This window comes from Ambystoma mexicanum, chromosome 5q, assembly GCF_040938575.1.
Source record: "Ambystoma mexicanum isolate Mex_15411 chromosome 5q, UKY_AmexF1_1, whole genome shotgun sequence".
NCBI lineage: Eukaryota > Metazoa > Chordata > Amphibia > Caudata > Ambystomatidae > Ambystoma > Ambystoma mexicanum.
This window is the reverse complement of record NC_090933.1, coordinates 419,346,709-419,367,365: the sequence shown is the minus strand read 5'-3', so window position 1 is coordinate 419,367,365 and position 20,657 is coordinate 419,346,709. Positions and strand designations below refer to the sequence as shown.

General features: G+C 44.1%; 1 protein-coding gene across 2 annotated transcripts in view; it reads right to left on the bottom strand.

Moving 5' to 3' along the window:
- Positions 1-20,657, bottom strand: part of LAMA3 (laminin subunit alpha 3) — a 1,348,901-nt gene that overhangs the window by 776,338 nt on the left and 551,906 nt on the right. For both annotated transcript variants that reach the window (XM_069620910.1, XM_069620909.1), the window contains exon 13: positions 3,987-4,124. In XM_069620910.1, the coding sequence (XP_069477011.1) occupies positions 3,987-4,124 (138 nt within the window). The remainder of the gene's footprint in view (positions 1-3,986; positions 4,125-20,657) is intronic.

Sequence of the window (20,657 nt, the reverse complement as noted above, 5' to 3'; positions counted from 1 at the left end):
GACTTTCGATTATGCAATGGGCTTTTCTTAAACCACTGCAGGACCACTTTGTTTCATTCCATTAATATCTTTCACTTTATCACTTTTGTTTCCGCCACTTCTGGGCTGGGTACAGAACACAGAGACCTTCGATTGAGCACACCCGCGGTGACGGATCACTCTGTTACTTTGTCTCGTACCTTCTCTGGTTCACATTAAAAGTTCAAACTACCATCGGCAGTTGAGCTTTACTCGCATCTTTCATCACCCTCCTTAATATTCTTCCCTCTTGCGCTTTTCTTAAAATGTTGCCGCTTGCAACCTTGACTTCAGCACAGACCGGATTTGCATCGTTCTCTCCAACTCAACGGCTGTGTGGCTTTTTCTGTCGCTGCTTTGATCCTGGAGTCAAGGAGGGTACCACAGTGGCTGCAGCTCTTCCCCAACTCGCCTTTGACACACAATGCAGGATTCTTCAGTCTGTTTTCCTGGTCTTACGCCTTTCAATCTGAAGGTTTGTGGAAAGTAACCGTTTCTCTATGGAAAGGTCAAGGGTATCTCCCTCCTTGCTTTCCATTCTCGGTTTGCTGCCTTTCTCCCCTCTTTCAGCTGCCATCTGGAAAACACTGTTCCTTCATGTGCTTTGCCTCACACAGAGTGGGCTCTCATGCTCCGCATTTTATCGGTCTGAGGAAGCTTAATGGAAGTCAGGTGTAAGTCGTTAAGTAATTGCCTGACGCCAGTATTGGGACATGTCAGGTGTACTGCTCAGGTGTGAGTCTGTTTTCTCCCAGAGCGGGCTATCTGTGGGAAGGTTTTCATGTAGGGAAGGGGGCGGGGGGTAATGTTCCTAAGTATCCTACCTGGTAGGATGGGGAAAAGGTATTACAGTGGGAGAGATACAGCGTCTCGCCATCGGGTGTCCCACTTCCACTCCCCGAAGACTCCTCACCCAGGTGATCCTCCCGCACTTGTCTGCCCCCACGGTCTGGATCCAAAGGTGATGGCTGTGCCCTGGCCACCTGAGAGAGAGACCCCCGCGAACTAGCGGGTGAGACACCTTCTGGTTTCTCACACTGCCCTCTGTCATGGAGGCCTACGGCAAATACTTGACCCAGTTGCTTTGGGTCCGGCAACATCTTTGGGATATCTGCCGACGTCCTGGCTCTTTCTCTGGTCCCAACACAGCTGGCTTCTTCTTACAAGGGTCCCCTGCAGGTCTCTCCCATACAGACCTCCCTGCTGCTCACTGCTCTGCTCCACTGGCCCCTCTTTATACACCTGCAATCTCTCTACAGGCTGCAGGTGTGGATGTCTAATGAGACTTGCCAAACCATTATTAAAGGGACATGCCTGACCCTCACAGCCCTTTACAGACATCTTCCTCATCCCGGTACTAGAGTGGTGAAATGGTGTAGTGTTCACTACTCTTAGTCGCCTCTTCCTCGTCCCAGTACTGTCAAGTGTCAAATGTGGGGAAATGAGCAGAACAGCTTTATAGTAACCCATAAAGGTTGGCGGAGGGTTAGGTTGGTCCTCAACGGGAAAAGGGGCCCGCCATGTCTCACCTGTGTCTACCCCACTCCCAATCCCCAAGGACTCTCAACCGAGGTGACCCTCCCTCACTTCTCCACCCCTAGGGTCGGGATCCAAGATCGATGGCCTTCCCCTGGCCACCTGAGCAGGGATCCAATGGGAATAGGAGTGAGAATACCCTCAGGTTTCTCACAGTAGTTGGTTAGGTCTTCAGTGTCTCCACATGTGTTTTTAAGAAGTGGCTTGATGTAGACTGATTTTAAGGCTTGTGGCACAGTTTGTGTTGCTAGTGAGGTGCTGAAGAGGTTGAGGTATTATTCTGCCGGTGTTCTCTGGGTTAGGATGATTTTGTGAATGTGTGGTGGGCAGGCGTCTGCCAGAGCGCCCTCTCTTTTGCTTTTGCTTACCAGGCCATAGAATGTATCTGTCGATATTGGTAGGAGGTGGTTTAATTTGGTCAGTGGTTCTGGTGTTGGCTGGTTGAGGTGGTCAAAGGTGCTTTTTGGCTTGCTTTGTATGTTCACTTCAGGAAAGCATTTTGAAGAGTTTGTGCATTTGTATGGTGAGCATTACTATTCTTCTGTGAACATTGTGTAGTATATAAGGGTTTTTGTCTTAGATTGTGGCAAGACATAGCTTGGTCTTTTCTACTTTTAACAAATGACCAGATATTGTTAACAATTTAAATCAGAAGGCTCTCCCATTCTGGTTCACAGATGGAACTTGAGGTGCCCTGTTGTCCTTTAGACCGTATGCTGCTCTCGTTACGTACTCTTGCACTAAGATATTGTACCACTATCATCCTGAGTGCATTAAACTCTTAAAACAGAGATTTCAATAAAGATTTGTAAAGTGAAAAAGAATTCATGACAAATCAAAGGATTATTTATCAAGTCCTTACAACATTATGATAATAAGAAGAAACCACTGAAAGCAATAGTAAAACCTGAAGGGTCTTTTTTTTCTTGAATGCTTTATTAATTTGAAAAAACTTACATACCGATCTCCTAAAGATATATTGAAGGCTTCTTATGATATGATATGATATGATATGATATGGCATTTATAACACGTCTATACACAAGTGTTTCAAGGCGCGACGAGGCAAGAGAGGGGGAACAGAGGGAAGACAGGGACAACAATCTTATTAGGCCAGGTGTCATTCAGATTGCGCTGAAAAGTGCAGGGGGACTAAGGGAGAGGGGACAGTGCAGAACATGGGATAAATAGAAGAATTAAAGCAATAAGTAGAAAGTACGGCCAGCTGGTGGCAAGTGAAAGGGTAAGTGCAGACATCAGGTGTCAAGTGCTGGTAGGGGACTATAGGGATACAGAAACAGTCCTCAAGTGCGGGGATTACCAGGGGGGCAGTGCAGGTGTGGAACTGGTGGGGGAGGGGACCTGGGCCCGAGATCAGAAGGGTGGCCAGGTACCCAGTGCAGTTTAGTTTCAGCCCGAAGTTCAGCAGGGGAGAGGAGGAGAGAAAGCAAAAGCAAAGAGGAAGGTTTTGAGGGGCTGCTGGAACCGGAGATGGTTCTCCTCAAGTTTCAGTGAGGCAGGGAGGCTGTTCCAGAGGGAGGCCCCTGCCGAAGAGAGAGATCTACCACCAACTTGTTGCTTAGAGAAGCGATTGACCCTGAGGGATTTGGAGGCGGATGAGTGAAGAGCTCAAGAAAGAAGATATCTTGGAGGCGAGAGTTGAAGGTATTGAGGCCCCAGAAGGCCTTGTAGACAATGCAGAGGGTTTTGAACTTCATCCTTGCAGCCACTGGGAGCCAGTGCAGAGATTTTAGTCCTGGAGAGTTACGATCCCTGGGCTTGAGGCAAAGGGACCTTCTTGAGTGGATTTAGATGATAATAAGTAATTTCCGGAATGCTATTAGAGGTTTCTGCACCTCTCTGCTAGGTGCGCAAGTCTTTCAGCTATATAACTGGTTTGCAAAGGCATGGGATGCAAAATGAACACATGCCATTACTTATCTTTTAACATTTTGCAAGCCCTTAGAATGTACATATACATGCTAAAATGTGAGTGGTCTAATTTTCATTTTGCCTCAACACCTTTATATGTCTCCTCTGAGCCAGAGGCATTTTGCAAAACTGTACATGGGTGAGACTCCTCACTCCAGTGACCCTCTATGCAGGCAAGAAAAAAGTAATTTTGCCCTTCTACCCTCAGGACTTGAGCTGGCGGCACAGTGCTTACTGATACTCCCAGTACATATACATCCTAATTTGGGATGTACACATTCCAGGATTAAGGATCTATATGCATCCTGATTTACGCGTGGCAGGGTCAGTAAGCATTGCGCCCCCAACTCAAATCCCGGGGGCCCCGCGGGAAAACAACTTTTTTGAGTTTCGGCACACAGACCCAAGAGCACATTGGGCCACTGGGAGGGAGGGGAGCTTTTGCAAAATTAATCTTGCTCAGAGGATATACTATCGATACCACTCTGAAGTATACTTACTCTGGCAAAAAGGATAATTAAAATAACCCTTTGCACAGCGGTCACAGGATGAACCTTGAAAGCCCACTTGGCACATGCAGTGGCCTGTCTTTCCATCACATTCATTGTTCAGGACTCCATACCCATAGCACTGGCAAGCTAAACAGAAACACAAACAGTATCAGTAGTTAGAACCCTGTGGGATATGTACAATCCTTCAGAATTAGTTTACTGTATACAATGCAAAGAGCCTCAGACATGCACCTCAATGAACAAGCTGGTTCAGCGGCTTGGCACAGGAATAGCTAGTGCATGACTTCTGTGTCACTCGCTCAAATATAGCAAAGGTGAGCTGTGGCCTAAATAAATTAATTTCTGGTGATTGTTCAGTGGTCTTAGAAAATTGAGTTTGTGGCCTCAGTGCTAATCCTAGTACACGTACAGACACTGCATAATGGTTGACAGCACAGCCAGTGTCAGGCGATGCACAGGGCACCCTAGGTAGGTTTGGGGCTGATATAAAGTCACAGTAGCACATACAGTAGGAGGGTAAACATGAACAGACAAGTTACATACGAACAATGAAGCAGGAAAAAAGGCAGACTGATAGTGAGCAAGAAGGGATGGGAGCCATGTATTGGAAAAACAATGTGGAATCCCACTAGGTGTGTACACAAGTGGGACTTGAGACTACCCACAAAAATAAGGGAAGCTCAATGCCTCTGTACAAGTTACTCTTACAGATACTCACCCTGCAAGCCCATGCAAGGGGGAAGCAAGAGTGGCTCCTGTATCTTGACCCTAAGACACAAACAAGGAGGGTACTAACACCAGACAAGCTTGTGTAGTACCAGCAGGAACATAAAGTGAATGCCTACTGTAGGAACTGAAAGCAACACCCTGTTAAATGAAATACACTACATACTACAGGTAGGATGAGAAAAAGAAAAGGGCAGAGATTGCCTCCTAGGGTATAAGAGACAATCTCTGTACAAAGGGATACATAGAGCCACAGGTGTGGACCATACAACATTTACCAAACACTAAGCGCCACAAAAGGGAAACATAAATTCAGAATGGAAAAGCAGGAACTAGGAATGCAGGAGACTGAGTACAGAACTGCTACAAGGTAAACGAGGCAAATAACTTGTACACGGTAACTGAATCTAGGTAACAAAAGAAGGTTGGAAAACTGCACTGGAAACACACAAACTATACAAGACAAGGCTACGAAACACGGGACTAGAACTAAGGGAAAAGGTACAATCAGAACAACGGGATGTAGAGTCTATGTAGGGGTAAAGCTAGAGACTAAACAGACCCAAAAGAGCAAGAAGCAGAGAAGTGGACTGAATGGAAACAGCACACATTACTGAGGCAGAAGCTACAGAGCACAATAAGCAAGGGCTTGGAGCTGCAAGAAAGCAGAGCAAGAATCAGTGGTTAATGGATGCAGGGACACATCTCAAAGGAAAAGAGAAAATACACTGGCAGCAGGTAAAGAGGGGAGGATTGAGCCAGTAGGTCATGGCTGTGGAAATTGGAGCACAGCAACACAGGAGCAGGGATGATTTGGCTGCAGACAAACAGTCACAGGTGTGGTTAATTGAAGTCCCTTGCAATGACCTTGGGAGAGGGGCGGGTGCTGAAAAGACCTTTAGATATTGTATAGGCAAGAGCAGAGTAATTGCCATGATGTTTTGAGTGTTGCAGTCCACTGAATTGTGTGTGTCTTCTTCCAGCCACTGTGAGACGAGTGTGCATGTGATTCACGGTCCAGGAGAGATTCTGGAGTGGGCTGCCTGCTTTCCCAGATATTGTGCAGCTGCATTATGGGTATGGTAGTTCATGTTTCTGGAAATACAGATTTGTGCAGGGGAAGATTAAATGCTGATTCAGAGTCATCTCTCATGATGGTTAACCAGGCCCCGCAGGTCTGAAGACAGGGCCATGCAGAAGCAGAGATAAATAGACTTGGCAAAGGTGCCAATTAATGAATGGACAAGGAATTACACAGCTGTACCATCTCATACATTGGCTGTTCTGAGTGATGCCAATGAGGAATTTCGTTTTCAGTGATCTCAGGCTGGCACAGTCTACCAGCAGTTTCTTCCCAAAAATGCAGAGAAAGACTTGCAAAAAAAATGGAACACTTTTAGGGCATATACCTTCATCACCCTGCCAATGCCTATTGGGTATGTTGGCAGAGGATTTGGCTGGGGCATAGTTAGAGGTCAGTTTCTGACACTGGTCTCATGCTGTGTTCCAGAATCCCTTGTGCATGGTGCCAAACATAACAAGAATGTGTTTAGAGCTGTATGAAAACAAATATGATCTGATATCTCTCATAGATGGCACGGGAAGGAATTCCACAACTTCAGAGCAAGGACTGAAAAGGAGCGACCGCCAGCTAGAGTTCTGCAAAACCTTAATTTCAAACAAAACTCGAGAACATGAACACAGGACTAGGTGTGTACCGAGTGAGTCGAACAAAAGATGGGCCAGATTGTTGAGCTGCGTGATGCACGATACATAAGATCATTAAATCTATTTGACTTTTAATCGCCAGCCAGTGAAGCTGGGAAGCAAAGGGGAGGCATAAGCAAGCAGCAGAATTTTGTAGAACCTGAAGGCGAGTAAATCCCATTACAGTAGTCAAGGGAACCCATAATTGAGGCAGTGACCACTGCAGAATGCAAATGCATAGGAATACAAGGCAGAATCTTATTTTAAAACTTTGAGTTTAAGGAAGCCATAATTGCCGGCCGAGGTGATCTGTGCTTCTCTTGAACCCGTGGGTAACAGTTCCAACCCTAGACTCTTGACTGAGCCACTTGGGGTCTGACATGGGTCAAGGGATTTCAGTCTCTCTGTCTGGTTTAGTGCCTTATGCTGTAATAGTGTAAACATGCCATTATAATGTATTTAGTTAGCCCCACCCAGCGGTTTACTTGTAGGAGTAGTAGAATATTCCACGGCATGGATTACTTATTTTGGCCACTGTACTAATTTGAGAGGATACGGTGAATGAGCTATGAGTATGTTCAGGTTTCTTTCCTTCTTGGTCAGGGCAAGAACTGCCCCCAAAGAGAAGAGGCAATCGAAAGGGCTGGTGCAACTGATGGAGCCACCTCAATGAACAATCTCTGTTTAGTGTTATTTAGGAAGAGTAAACTGTCTCTCATCCAATAGTAGATGTGGCCCCAGCAATTAGTGATATTGGTCTAGTTTGCCCTCCCTTTTCCAGACAAAGGTGTATTTGGGCATCATCTACACACACCTGATGCAGCAGTTGGTAAAGCTTGATGAGATAATCCTGTGGGTGCATGTTCAAATTATTCAGGAGTTGGAAACTGAGATGTCCCTTAGGACACACCATGTACAAAGATCTTGCTTGATGGTTTGTGATTTCAAGGGCCATTATTGGGCGATGATCCTGTGCACATCTCTGTTGGCATATTAAAGACTTTCATTCTGATGCTTTCTTTAGTTCTTCCAGTTCTATCTGCCTGAAGGAGGGTTGACTATTTGGTGGGTGGAGAAAAATGTGGGGATGGTGATTTGATGTGTTCTGTCCTCGCCTATTATCTCTAGTTTACTATTAAGAAAGTGAAGAGTTTTCAATAATGCTGTTCATTAGTAATTTTTCAGGTCTCAATATTTTATGTTATGTTTTGTGGATTTATACTATGCTCCCCTGCCATTTGCATGGCCTACTGGCACACTGGAGGGTCTGAAAGAAAAGGGCCTGTGTTTGGTTAGTGGGCAAAGAGAGGAAAGACAAAATACCTTTGCTGCTGTGTTGAAATGTGCAGTTCTACAGTACCATTGTTTTGTGCCTCGGTCTGTTTCTGAGTGGTTTGTGTTGAGAGCACTTGAGTGGCCTGTGTGCCAAGGGGAGCTTTGAATGCCCATAGTGCCCGGATTAATTGGTTGAGACTATGATAGATACGTTGGTTGGAGTGGTGTAGCGCTCTGACGTTTGAGGTATGTTGGGATAGAAAATGTAGATCATTTCACTGGATGCTTAGTTGCTTTGTTGATGCGGTTTGTGTGACACTAAAATGCGCTCTCCAGAATGTGCTGTAGTATACTCCTTTTGGGAATTTGGAAATAGTTTGGCCAGCAGCCTTGAGGTTGGATCGTCAGTACTGGTTCCAAATCTTGGCCCATCCCTTTCAGGTTAGGAAGTTTAAGATTACACTACTTGATTCATGGTGTGTACTTTCTCATTTTGAATGTTGAAAACAACTATTTCAAGCTCTCTTGCAATGTTGTTAGAGGAAGGAAGGTAAAAGGTTTCATGGGTTGAGGCTTGATATCTCATTTGAGGACTAGGAGTTATTGAAATAGCTTTTTCTTGGGTCTTGGTCTGTCATACTGCTAATACCGTCTCCTGTGTGTTGGCTTGAGGTTTAGTTGAACGATATTTATTCAGGAGTTTGAGTCTGATCAGTGAGTGATCTGGCCACAATTATGTTTGTGCACATTCTTATATTCTTTCCATGTTGGGCACTAGAATTAGGTTTAGTGTCTGGCCCACTGTGTATGTGGGGGTCCTTCCATGAGTTGGTCTTAACCTGGGATGTTCCCAATGTAGTCTGATGTCCATGTAATTCACAGCATTCCACACACTCGATATAATAGCCTTGCATTAGGATCCTCTCAGTTACTGCTCCTATCTTAATTACTACTTAAAATAGACCATTTAATTATTGCAGGCAATGTGAATATTCTGGTTTGACACCACAGATACTCTTGAACCCTCTCACTCTGAGATAGCTGGGGCAAGCTAACATGAGTGGGTAGTGTGAAGCTTCAGTAAAGTGAGACTCACGACTGTGTTTAGTTTTCTCAAGGTTCGACATTTTATTTTAAACAAAATTAGAAAATAAACCATAACTAAACCTACTCTAGCAGGGGATTCACTACCTAGTCTAGGATCGAATGGAAAACTGCCTAGCATACACAAACTATCCCTCACACTAAACAACAGAAATATTCAAACTAACATGAAAACAGCATAAATAAAAGGTTACCAAACAACCAGTGTCTTGGGCGACTTCTACTTGTCATGTAGATCTTGCTCCCCCAGGAATGTCCCAAAGTCAATTTCTTCCAAGGAAAAGAAAGTCTTGAGTAAAGTCTTAAAACGTTCCAAAGAAACAAAAGTTCACACTAATTAAAATCCACTGGTAACAGTTCCTTCTTCGCTTGATGAAAAAATTCCCTTTCCAAATTCCACAATAAAACAGCACCAATGGGATTCTTGGATGACCTCCTTCCTGGATAGAATGGGTAAAGTTGAAGACAAAAGCACTACTTCTGTTAACATCAACTTTTCTGCTTGCAACTTCTGTGGCGTCTTTTACATACAGTTTGTCAGGATGCTTCTGCTTAGGGTTTGCTCTCTCTTCAGCACCTCCCTTCTACTAATGACATGGTGCGAGCAGGCTCCCTTGCCCCACTGTAGACTTCTCAACTACTACTTTCAACCGCTAAAGTTTGGACAAAAGTATGGGTGACTACAGTTCTACTTCTTTTACTGCAACTTCTAATTTTTGGCAACTTCGACAAGATCTTTTCGGCCTCTACAGGTTGGCAAGGCACTTTTCTCTCTTGTATGGCAAGAAAGGGCAGACTCTTTTCCTTTCCTTTCTGTCTTGCAGCTACCACAAAATCTGTTCTTTAGCTTCCAGACTATTTCCTCTAAACTTAAATAGTCTCAGCCATGCGGTTTTAAATCAGTTTCTTTTAACAAGTACCCAGCTCCCTTCCCCAGCTTCATGTACATATTTTCCTCCAGTAGTCAAAAAGCTGCAGTGCCACTCTTTCAGCCTTGAATAACCTTGTCATTCTTATTTTAGAGGACTCTGTGTTAACAACAGCTTGAGCAACTTAAAATAATGGTGTATAGTTCTTAAATGAGCTGTAACGGGGTTTGGCTACTGGCTTGGGTAAAACTTGTTCGTTGTTCAGGTTGAACCACTTCTACAACTTCTACATTAGTGTTCAGTATGTTACAAGAAGCAAGTTTCCTAATATAAATGAAATTAGGCACACACAATTTCGTTTTAATCTTGAAATACCACTCCAAAGATGTGTGTTTCCTCCTTTCCGTTAGAGTTAAGCTTCTAAGGTAATAGGGAAACACTGTTTCATGCGTGACCTCTACTGATGTTGAACTGTGCTCGTAAAATTTCGGGAAAGTAGAGTTTTGCTTCAATAAGTTTACCAGCAGAGTTCTCCTCGTTAATAGGAGCCGCGCTACCACTCGGCAACACGTTACTTCTAACAATGGGGAAAAGAGATGCTTTCACTACACAGTGTTACTTCAGCTTTGTTAATATAAGTGTGTGCTACAATTCACTTGTTAGAATGACTTTCCAATTCTGCGAACAACTTCTACTCGCGTTTATGTGTACAAGAGTATGAATAAAGCTGGTTACAGTCACCAGCAAAGTATTCCTGTTGATTTGGAGTACAGAGCTTCCTTTTTCCGACCCCACAATTAGAGCGACTGCAGTGGTTTCTCCTTCCCGGCTTGATTTCTTCTACTGCTACTGCTACAGGCACTCTTGGGACCCACACCCCTCTGCTGCACCGGTGTCTCCGATACAGCCTCATTAAGGGAAAGTATTCCACTATCGAGCTTCACTCAGCTTGCTTCTACACACGGGCCTTGGGTGATACACATATTCAGCACTGCATTCACAGCAATTAGGCACACCGGGAAGGACTGCCTGCTTCTCTGAGGCACTTCCAATACTGCCTCAGCCAAACATGGTTTGTGAGCATAGGGCCAACTCAGAGCCTGCAGGTGAAATCTGCCCTTCCTCTGCTCCAGAGTCCCTTCTGTGGTCACACTTCCTAATCAACTGCCATCCTCGTGCGCTCCTTAGTCTGCTTCTGCTACTGCCGACCTTCCAGCTCCTGCTCCAGCTTTTTTCTACTGCTACTCCCTGCAGCAGCCATTTATGCCCTTCAGGTGCGTTAATTGGTTTCAGGTACAGGCCCTTAGAACTAATTGCCTGACCTTGCCAAAAGCTATTAGGCTTGCATGCCTTGCCTTGACTCCTGTTACCTCTTCAGCCGTCTTCTTCTTCACAGTCTCTGAGGGATTTTGGGGCATGTAGTCCATTTTGGAGGAATTCAATTTCTCTACCTCTTTAAAGGGTTTACAGCTAGATTTTCCTCCCTTGCTATTATTAAAAGAGGAGTTATAAGGCTTAACCTTTTGAGAGACAGATGGGGCAGGAAAAGTCACATGTTCACTGTTCTTTTTGACATACCTTTGGCATTGTGGAGGATATGGGGATTTAGGGGTATAAAACATTTGCTCTTTGGGTTCAACAATAGATTGAGTCACTTCTTTAGCATTTACCTTTCCATCCTTAGCAGGAGGCCTATATATTTGAATATGGCAATACACTAATTCCTCCTCTAAGCCTGTGGTAAGAGTATTCCTCTTTAAGGAGAAATACTGTGTCTCACCCTGCGGAATCTCCCCTCTGCCCTGGGCCGTGTCTCCACCCAGGTGGTCCTCCCACAATACACCAACCTCAGGATTGGGATCAGGAAGCGTCATCCTTCTCCTAGCCACCTGGGAGGGGACTTTAGGCAGGGTTTTAGTGGGAGATCCGCAGGATTATCCACAGTAGCTTTGGGCTGGGATGATCTAGGGTGGTTACATTGTTAGTGAGCTGGGATAGCTTGTGGCCATGACCTAGGGTGGGTTAGTGGCGTTAAACTAGGCTGGGTGGGTGATTGTGGCTAGTGTGAGCTGGACAGTCTGGTGTGGGTAGGCTGTGGTGAATGGTTGCTGAGTTGACTCCCATGGATGGGTATATGGGAGCTACAGTGGGTGAACTTGGGAAGCTATTGATTCTGCGGATCAAAATGAGGTACATTGACATAGTTGGTGTAGGGAGAATCTAATGCAATGCAGAAGTGCCAAACAGCAGCATCACGTGTGCTGATGCGGCTGTCGTGGAACCAAGTAGTGCATAGCAGGGGGTACTGCAGATCGATAACAAGGTGCTATAAAAACTATTTGACAAAATTGAACACTTTTCATGAAACAATGTGTGTTTTGAGTGACTTTATATTTATTGTCAGATATTGTCTTCTGACTCTAGCATCGCAGTACAGGCCCCCATGTGTTCTACTCTGGTCCGATCATAATGGGATTTGTTTTTCTACCCCAAAAACTATACTCCTAAACCGCGCACAGCTTGTGAAACACAAAGCATGGTGCCTGGCATGAAAATGGTCTGCTCCTGATGCTGACACCAATACTTATGAGTAGTTCTACGATCACGATTGATAACCCCACACATTCTCTTAATCATTTTTACTGAACTGGTCATCCTGGTCTATGGTTAAATGGGCTTCCCTCTGGGATTATTACATTATTATTAGTTAGGTACAGTTCCATATGTGATTGGGGGCCTCATTCCGAGTATGGTGGTAGTCATGGTGCTATTTGCACCATGACTACCTCCCATGTCAGTACGGACTCCGACTTGGTTCAATGGGGACTTACCGGTGTAGTCCGACCTTTGCGGGAACGGTAAGTCCCCACTGAAAAATCCATTCCCCATTCCCATTGAGCCCCTATAGGGCTCAATGGGAATGGGGAAGTAGCTAATAACGGTACCGCAATTTGCAGTACCGTTATTAGCTCTGAAGTCCCTTAACGGGTCCCGTCCACAACGCCTGGTCAGACCAGGCGTTAAAGGAGGGACCCACTAAGGGACCTCATAGTAGGGCGGTAAGGGATTACCGGCACCAGTCTCCTTAATGGTGCCCGGTATCCCTTACCGCCCTACCCGGAATGAGGCCCTGTGTTTTTTATTGAACCTATTTGCCAGTGGGTATGTGTTGGTTCTTTGTGCTTTCATCTTCAGGCATTTCAAAGCCTGCAATTGAAACGTGTATGAAATAACGAAAAAGTTCATCGAATGTATCTTTTTTGGGGGGTGTGTGGGGTCACCCCACAAACCCCCCTTCTGCACCTATTTTTAACTATCCCCGACCCCCCAACCACTTATCTGCCCTTTCCCACCCCCCAAAACAATTCGATGAACTTTCACTTTATTTTGTACACGTTTAAATTGCAGGCTTTGAAATGCCTGGCGATGAAAGGACGTCGTACTTATGTGTTGTTCTAGTTTGTGTATTTTTCTGTTCAGCTGAGGTGGATGAGTTTCCCTATCTCCTTCCAGCATTTGTTGCCGGGATCCATATAAAATTCCATCTGATGACAATCTGCTCATATTCTATGGATATCATTGCCATGTGTATTTCTTGAACCACACAATTTTGTTTTGTAAGTAAGATGCAACTATGTCTTCTTGCGTCATAAGTTAAAGAATAATGGCCTGTTGGTGAAGTACAATAAACTCCAGAGTCTAATTAAAATGTAATTTAAAAAAAGCAAAGATATTATTTGTATATGACTGCACTGGGTTCTCTGGGCTAGTGAACTGTGGTCATATCTGATGGGTACCTTGAGGACCCTAATGTGTCCTAATCAATCCCATACCGTCAGTCGTCTGCCCCACAGATAGGAGCTGTGTTCTAGGCACGGTTCAACGCCCTCAAGGGCTTAATAATGACGTTTAGTGCTCAAATTCCTCTGAAAGGCACATGAGTAAAATATTTCTTCTTCATCAAAATATGTAAGCGTTCATAAACGAAGAATAAATTTCATCAAAATGTACATACTGCCTAAAGTTGCATTCGTTTGTTCAAAGTAAGTAAACTGCTCGTTTGTCTATACATGTGATAAATAAATAAAGTATTCAGGATTCAAAAGTTCAATGAATAACTGGCCAAAAAATGAAGAAAAACTGTTATGAAAGGGGTTCTTTCTCATCTGGACTCCCCATTAGGCTGTCGGTCGCCATATGTTGTATAGCTTCTTATCTAACCTGCTCGCAATAAGCATACTCATTTCCCTATCTCAGTAACAGCACCTAATAATACTCAAGCATCAAGGGCTTTTGGCTGAAATGTCCTCTTCTACAAGTTCCAAAGGGATACATATGTAAAAGGCATATCAGAAACTCCCCAGATATGGTTTGATATATCACAAGGTTTTAAAGTTCATTACTCTGTGCACATAATTCTACATATGTCCATACTGTTTGCATGGTGTTTTCCAATCTGCACCAACAGCTAACCTGCTCTACTCCCTCTACTGCTATTAACTTCACACTGTAACCAACACTAATGAAGTTGGGCCGCAAAGGCAAATGTTGTGTGATGTACAACTCAATAACATAACAAACATGATTTCAGATACATCTGTTAGCTGGTGTGACTACGGTTGGAGGTGTAGTAATGTGGGTAGTAGTGGGCTAGGGTGGGGAGGTGGTGTGAGGTTGAGTGGGATACAGTGAGTGGGTGATTGAAAGGTGGGTTGCATTAGAGTGAGTGGGCTGTTAGATATGATGAGCTTCATGAGATGGGGAGAGCTGGGATTGGTCGTTTGGTGGTGATCTGGGGTGAGCTCGGATTGATAGGGGTGAACGAGAATGGTGCGGGTGTCAGTGTGAAGGGGTGAGCAAGGTTGGGTGGTGGAGAGATAGGATTAGTAAGGGTAGGTGGTGAGATTGCTGAGCTAGGGCAGATGAGGATGAGATGGGGTGAGCTAGGGAGCAGTTTAGGAGAAAGGTTTAATGGAGGTCTCAAAATCCCAGCCCTGAGCAAACCCAGTAGGCCGGGAAATCCCAGGCTCAAAAAACCAAAGAGTCAAAGTAGGTAACAAAAGTCTGTTTTATTTAACAATCGTGAAAACAGGGGAAGCCTTTAAGCGCACAGGTCTCAAAGCTCTCTAACTCCAAAGTGGAGAACAATGGTTTAAAAGGCGAAAATACGTCACTCCTGATGTCATAACTTTATATTAGTGAGTAAAACCTACTGGAAAGTGGGATTGGGTTAGTTGTACCATATATATATGTATTCTATATGGGTCACCATTCTGATTGGTTTTACTCTGTCTGATGGCTCCATCTAGAACACTTCTAAATTTATAATGGAAGTCGTTTGTCATCTTTGCACCTTTGGTTTGGTTCATGCAACTATTGCAAAACAACACCATTTCAGAGCAATGATTAATTGCCAGTGGCTTTGCCAGCCTTGACTATTTGGCAGAGCATTAGCACATGAGCAACCATTTATGGCAGGGTGGTCGACATCCAGGTGCCGCTTTTCCCAATTATAACACACCATCTATGATTTCCTAGGCCACGAGCCAGGGCTTTAGCTTTAAACTTGCTTCTATCTTATATCTTTTATTCTGAGAATTCAGAGGGAGTGAAGGTCTTGACTTCTCTATGTCTGGAGCTAATGAATAGCCCTTATTCTTCAACTCTGGATCACATGTGAGGAGACCATGTTTTTGAATTATTCTCCTTGGCTTTTATCAGGATTTTAACCTATTTTACTCTGTGTCCACAGGAGACTTGTTTGAGCTGTACTCCTCCCAGTATAATCCTTAATTTGTATGCACCTGGTTCCTTGAGGGTCGTCCTGTTGCTTTATTTAATCTAAGATAAATATGTCTTGCTCTTGTGAACTGTTTATCTACTGCGCTCCTAAGTACCAGTCAAAACCTCCCTTTTCAATAATAACCTTGGCGTGCTAAGGCAGCTACTGTCCGATTTGTTCGTCTCGATCTTTTAGCTAATTCAGTGGCTTTACTTTTCCTGCAGCTTCCATGTCCTTCAGACTTTCTCATTCTTTTCGACTGGCAGTGCCGTCCGTTTTATCTAAATTGTCTGCTCTTCCCTGTTGCGTTTCTGCATTAAGGAAGTATTATATGTATTCTTATGCATCTTGCGTTGCAGCAAATATATATTTGATTACGTTTTCTAGTGTCTGTTGTGCACAATGTACATACTTCATATATAAATGAGGGTGGACCAACTGCTCGTGTAGCTTTGTGATGGATGTATATCTGCTTTGTGTCTTATGAGTCTACCTATGTTAGAAGTAGGATGACATTACTATCTTTCATAATTTCTTGGCTACAGCAGGTTCATATATGCTAGATCTTATAGGTCCATCTTTTCTTTGATTGTTCTGGTGTAAGGCCGATAGGGTCTTCTTAGTGAATAATGCCTTTCGAGTCTGCAGTATGGCGGTGGAGGGGGCAGTCACCAAGGCTGATACACTTCTCTCATTGCTGCGGTTTAGAGGAGGGGGAGGAGCCAACGCCCTGGGTGATGCATTCATCTGCCTCTCGACATTGTCCCCTCTGGTCGAGTCCTCAACCACTTCTCTTGGAGGACCCTCGCCTCGATAAGGTGTCTTGGGTGTCCATATCTTTGGAACCCCACTCAAGTCACCCAATTGCTTTATGTTTGTCTACGCTCCAGGTCATATAGAAACTCCCCATCAGGTTTGGAGAATACTCATCCTCCCACATAGTTACAGGGGTCTCAGGGATAACAAAATGTTGATCCTGGAGGGATGATAGGACTTTGCTTTAAGTCCAAATGAGGTAGATCTTCAGTTTGCATGCATTCATGTATCATTATGTCCATGTTTTTTGCTATCTTCATCCCTATCGCCTTCTTGGTCGTCTACTTGCATTGACTTATGGCTATTCTCAAAGTGCAGAATCCCAGTAGTGTGAATACTAATATTGCTACCAGTACCTTGAATGCACGGGCCAACCGGGAGGGGATCAAGGAGAACAGGGAGTTGAGCCAGTCATCATTCCCTATCTGTTCTACTTCTTCTTTCATCCGTATATGGAGGTCTGTCAGGAGGGTTATGGCTTCTGTGAGGGTCCCATTTCAATTTCTGCTTACACGCCACCCTCCATGGCTGTAATTATGTCAAGGACATACCCGTTCTGAAGAGTCATGAGCCTTATTGCTCTCAACTCTTTATTGCATTGAAGCCTTTGACTGTTGAATTGATCGTTTGCAATAGCTCTCACCGGGTTATTTGTGACCACTTAGCATTTGTGGTTGCTTGTATTCCAGCGAAGGTAGAAGCAAAGAACATTTCTGTCTTGCCGAATAACCTATGTTCCCATGGTATCTCATTGAGTGTTGTTTCCATTTTGTTGGAGATATAATTGCTGATCTTTTTGCTCATCCGAGGTTGAGGGACCTTTTCTTTCTCTGATGCGCACCCAATTTAGGAAACTCTGCAACTTGTATATCACTTTCAGGCACATCCAGAGCAGTTAATTTTACGAGTACTATGGAGCACAATTATATGTATCCTTTGGATCCACAGGTCCAATAGTGATCCATTAATCCTGAGGTTCCTGCTCTCATTTCTGTTACATCAGAAGCTCTTTTGCACCCTTTGTTTTTTCCCAAGTTTATCATACCATTATTTCAGAAACACAAGGAGGCATTTCTTAAGGGCACTATTTGTACAGGTCGTCTCTAATCATTGACCCATGTAAGTAGCTTTGTAATGTTGGGCCAGTGGTCAATGCACACCTTATCTGCATTCTACACAACCTCTTCCCATTGATCCAGTAATGAAAATGCCTCGCATACTACTAGCTCATCGGTCCACCGCTCAGGTTTGAGTACTGTTCCTTTTATTTGTAGTTGCCTTCGCTCCGAATATCCGGGTAGTTCCCCCCCATCTTTATCATTAGATTGCAGCATTTTATTTTCTTTGAATCTAACTCCTGTTCCAGGTGATTCAGGTTGTTCATATTTTATTACCTGGTCTATTCTCTCCTTTTTTATCAATGACTTAATACCTTCTCATTTGGACTTTGCTTTATTTACCCATACTAAAGATGCAGTTGCCCATGGAATTGTCCTCGGGTTAAACAAACTGTCAATTGGGTCAGGCAGTGTGCTTTTTCTTCAAGTACTTCTTTCGCTATAAAGACCCTGGAAGCTACCATGGCATAGGGAATGATAGAATACACACAGCAGTTCTCATCAGATGTCCCTCTCCTTACCTGGTTCATGTGCTGATACCACATATTATCACTTATTTTGGCGGAGCCAGCCATCTAAGCATTTTTGAGCTGAAAATTGGTGCCAGTATCTCGTCTCAATTGTTTACTCTGCTTAGTAGCAACTAGAGAAGGATTGGGCCGTTATCTCGTCCAACATAGGTATAGGCATCATATTAGTGTACATTTGTTTTGGTACAATATATAAGATCACTTCTCGTAGTGTCCGGAAGATAAGCAGGTAGAGACAGCAGAAGGTACACCATGCACCTACAATCATTACTTCTAATGTGTTCACCTATTGCAATGGGGCACAGCTTAAGGCGGTCTGTGTGCCAAAAGACTATACTTGATAGAGTATAAAAGATCTATTTTCTTCACTCCTTATTCACTACTTTCAGGTTGAAATTCTGGTTTGTCGGTGGGTACCTATAGGAACAATCGCATCATAATTGCTAAAAGAATGTGTTAAAAAACAAACCTAGTTTTAGGGTCTATCAACAGTGAAATAAGTGGCTCCTTACTTGTTTTGAATACCGTATAACTATTGGTTAGGGGTAACATTTAGAAACAGGGTGTGATGATGTGTTTGATTCCTCTGGTTCACTGAAAGTGTGAGCAATTTTATATTGTGCAGGTGAGAATGTTTTTTGGGGAGAAAATTCACTACAGCTGATCAATTATTTCTGGTGTGAAGAAATACAATTTCTTATTAGTTTTCCCTGGAATGCTGTCTACTTCTTGTTGCTGATCTCATCTGGACCCTTGTCACTTCTTCTTCTATCTCATCATCTGTGGTTTACTGTAGGGGGTTTAACATCTCTGAGGAGGAGCCAGGCTCTTCTTCCTTGTACTTTTATGATGGTGGGAGTTACTTCCTCCACCACAAAGGGTCGGTCCAATCTGGGCTTTTGCCAGAGTCTGGTAAAGTTTTTACATAGATAAGGTCATTCGCGTATTGGGCGGGGTGTTGGAGCATACTTTGTAGGTTGAACTGTTGGTTGTCTTCCTCATTCTTCTTCAACCCTACCTGACATTTACACATTTGGTGGGTGATACAAATACTTGCTGTCATAGCAGCCAAATATTCATGCATTTCATTTCCAAGAACAACAGCGGCATTATGGGTGTCTGTTCATGCTCTAGTGGGAGGAACAAAGGGTATGTGCATCCGGCGTCCTGTCACCAGCTCATGAGGAGTCAGGTGATGGTCTGAACTGGGCTGATTTCGTAGCATGAATAAGACTAGGGCAGACAGTGGAGCCACCCCTTGTTCACTATCATTTTTAGTTTGGCTATCCTCTCTTTGAGGAGGCCATTGAGTCTCTCACAAAAATTCTGTTTACCTGTGGGTGATAAGAAGAAGATAATGTGTGCTAGCCAGTATGACTGTGATGTGCTTAAGCAATTCATTCACTAAGTACGGTCTGTTGTCCGACTGAAGGACTTTGGACACTCCCCATCTTGGGAAAACCTCTCTTACAAGGGATTTGGCAACACAGCTGGCATCGGGGTATGTGCATGGACCTACTTTGATCATCAGCAGAAAGGGCACATGACTACGAACATGTATCTGTAGCCATTACAATTTTGGAGCATATCTACATAATCGATATGCAAATGCTGGAAAGGTCCAGTAGGGCAAGGTATTGCTCCTCTCATTATTCGCAGCGCATGCTCCGCAGTGTATTTCTGGCACACAGTACAATTTACTATGAATATGACAACATGCTCAGCAAGGTTAGGTGAGAACCAATCCTCAGAAATCAGAGCTGCAAGGCTTTCCCGTGTTGTATGCGCAGGATGGTGGAGTTGATCTAATGCTACTTTTAATTATGTTATGTTATGTTACTTGGCATTTATAAAGCACCTTATGTATCATTGGTATGATCTCAAAGTGCTGGTAGGTTGAACGCCCTCGGGAGTCAGTAGAGAGAGAGAGTGTCGTATGGTACGTGGGTGCACCGGATATGTGTGCAGCTGGTGTAGTTGCTGGATGATAGCTGCTTTGTAGCGATAGGTGGGGTGCTGAGTAAATCAGTTGGATGTGTTCAGTCTGGTGGGTGGACACCCAGACTGGGTTCTGGCTGCGTTAAGCCTGAGGAACGCCTATGCGAAAAGCTAGCCGGAATGTGCTCAGCTAGCTGCGTTTCATTAGGGTGATGAGGTGATTATGGAGTTGTTTTTCATATGTGAACAGCTAGGCCGAATTAATAGGGGTATAGCTGTGTTTTAATTGAATAATGATGTATAGTAGAGAGTAAGCGTGGTGGTGTCATATGGTGGTTATCAGTAAAAGTGCCTGAGACCAGGTACATGAGCAGGACGGTGGGGACATATATAGCGAGATACAGATGAACAGCGGGAGGGTGGATATAGGTATATACAGGATACATATATATATATGGGGATATAGGTGGTCGCATAGATAGGGGATATGGCGACGACATGGGGAACTAGTGTTGCCTCCATTCGCTACATCCGCCACATCCACACCGTCCGCCACATCCGCCACATTTGTTCCATCCGCTCCAGCTGCTCCATCCAATACATACACTCCATCCACGCTAATCATTCCATCTGTTCCGTTCACTCCATCTAATACATCCAGTCCATCCATTCCATCGTTTCCATCTACTCATCCGTTTCATCGGTTCCATCTACTCCATCCATTCCATCTGCTCCGTCCGTTCCATCTACTCCATCCGTTCCATCCACTCCATCCATTCCGTCCACCCATCCAT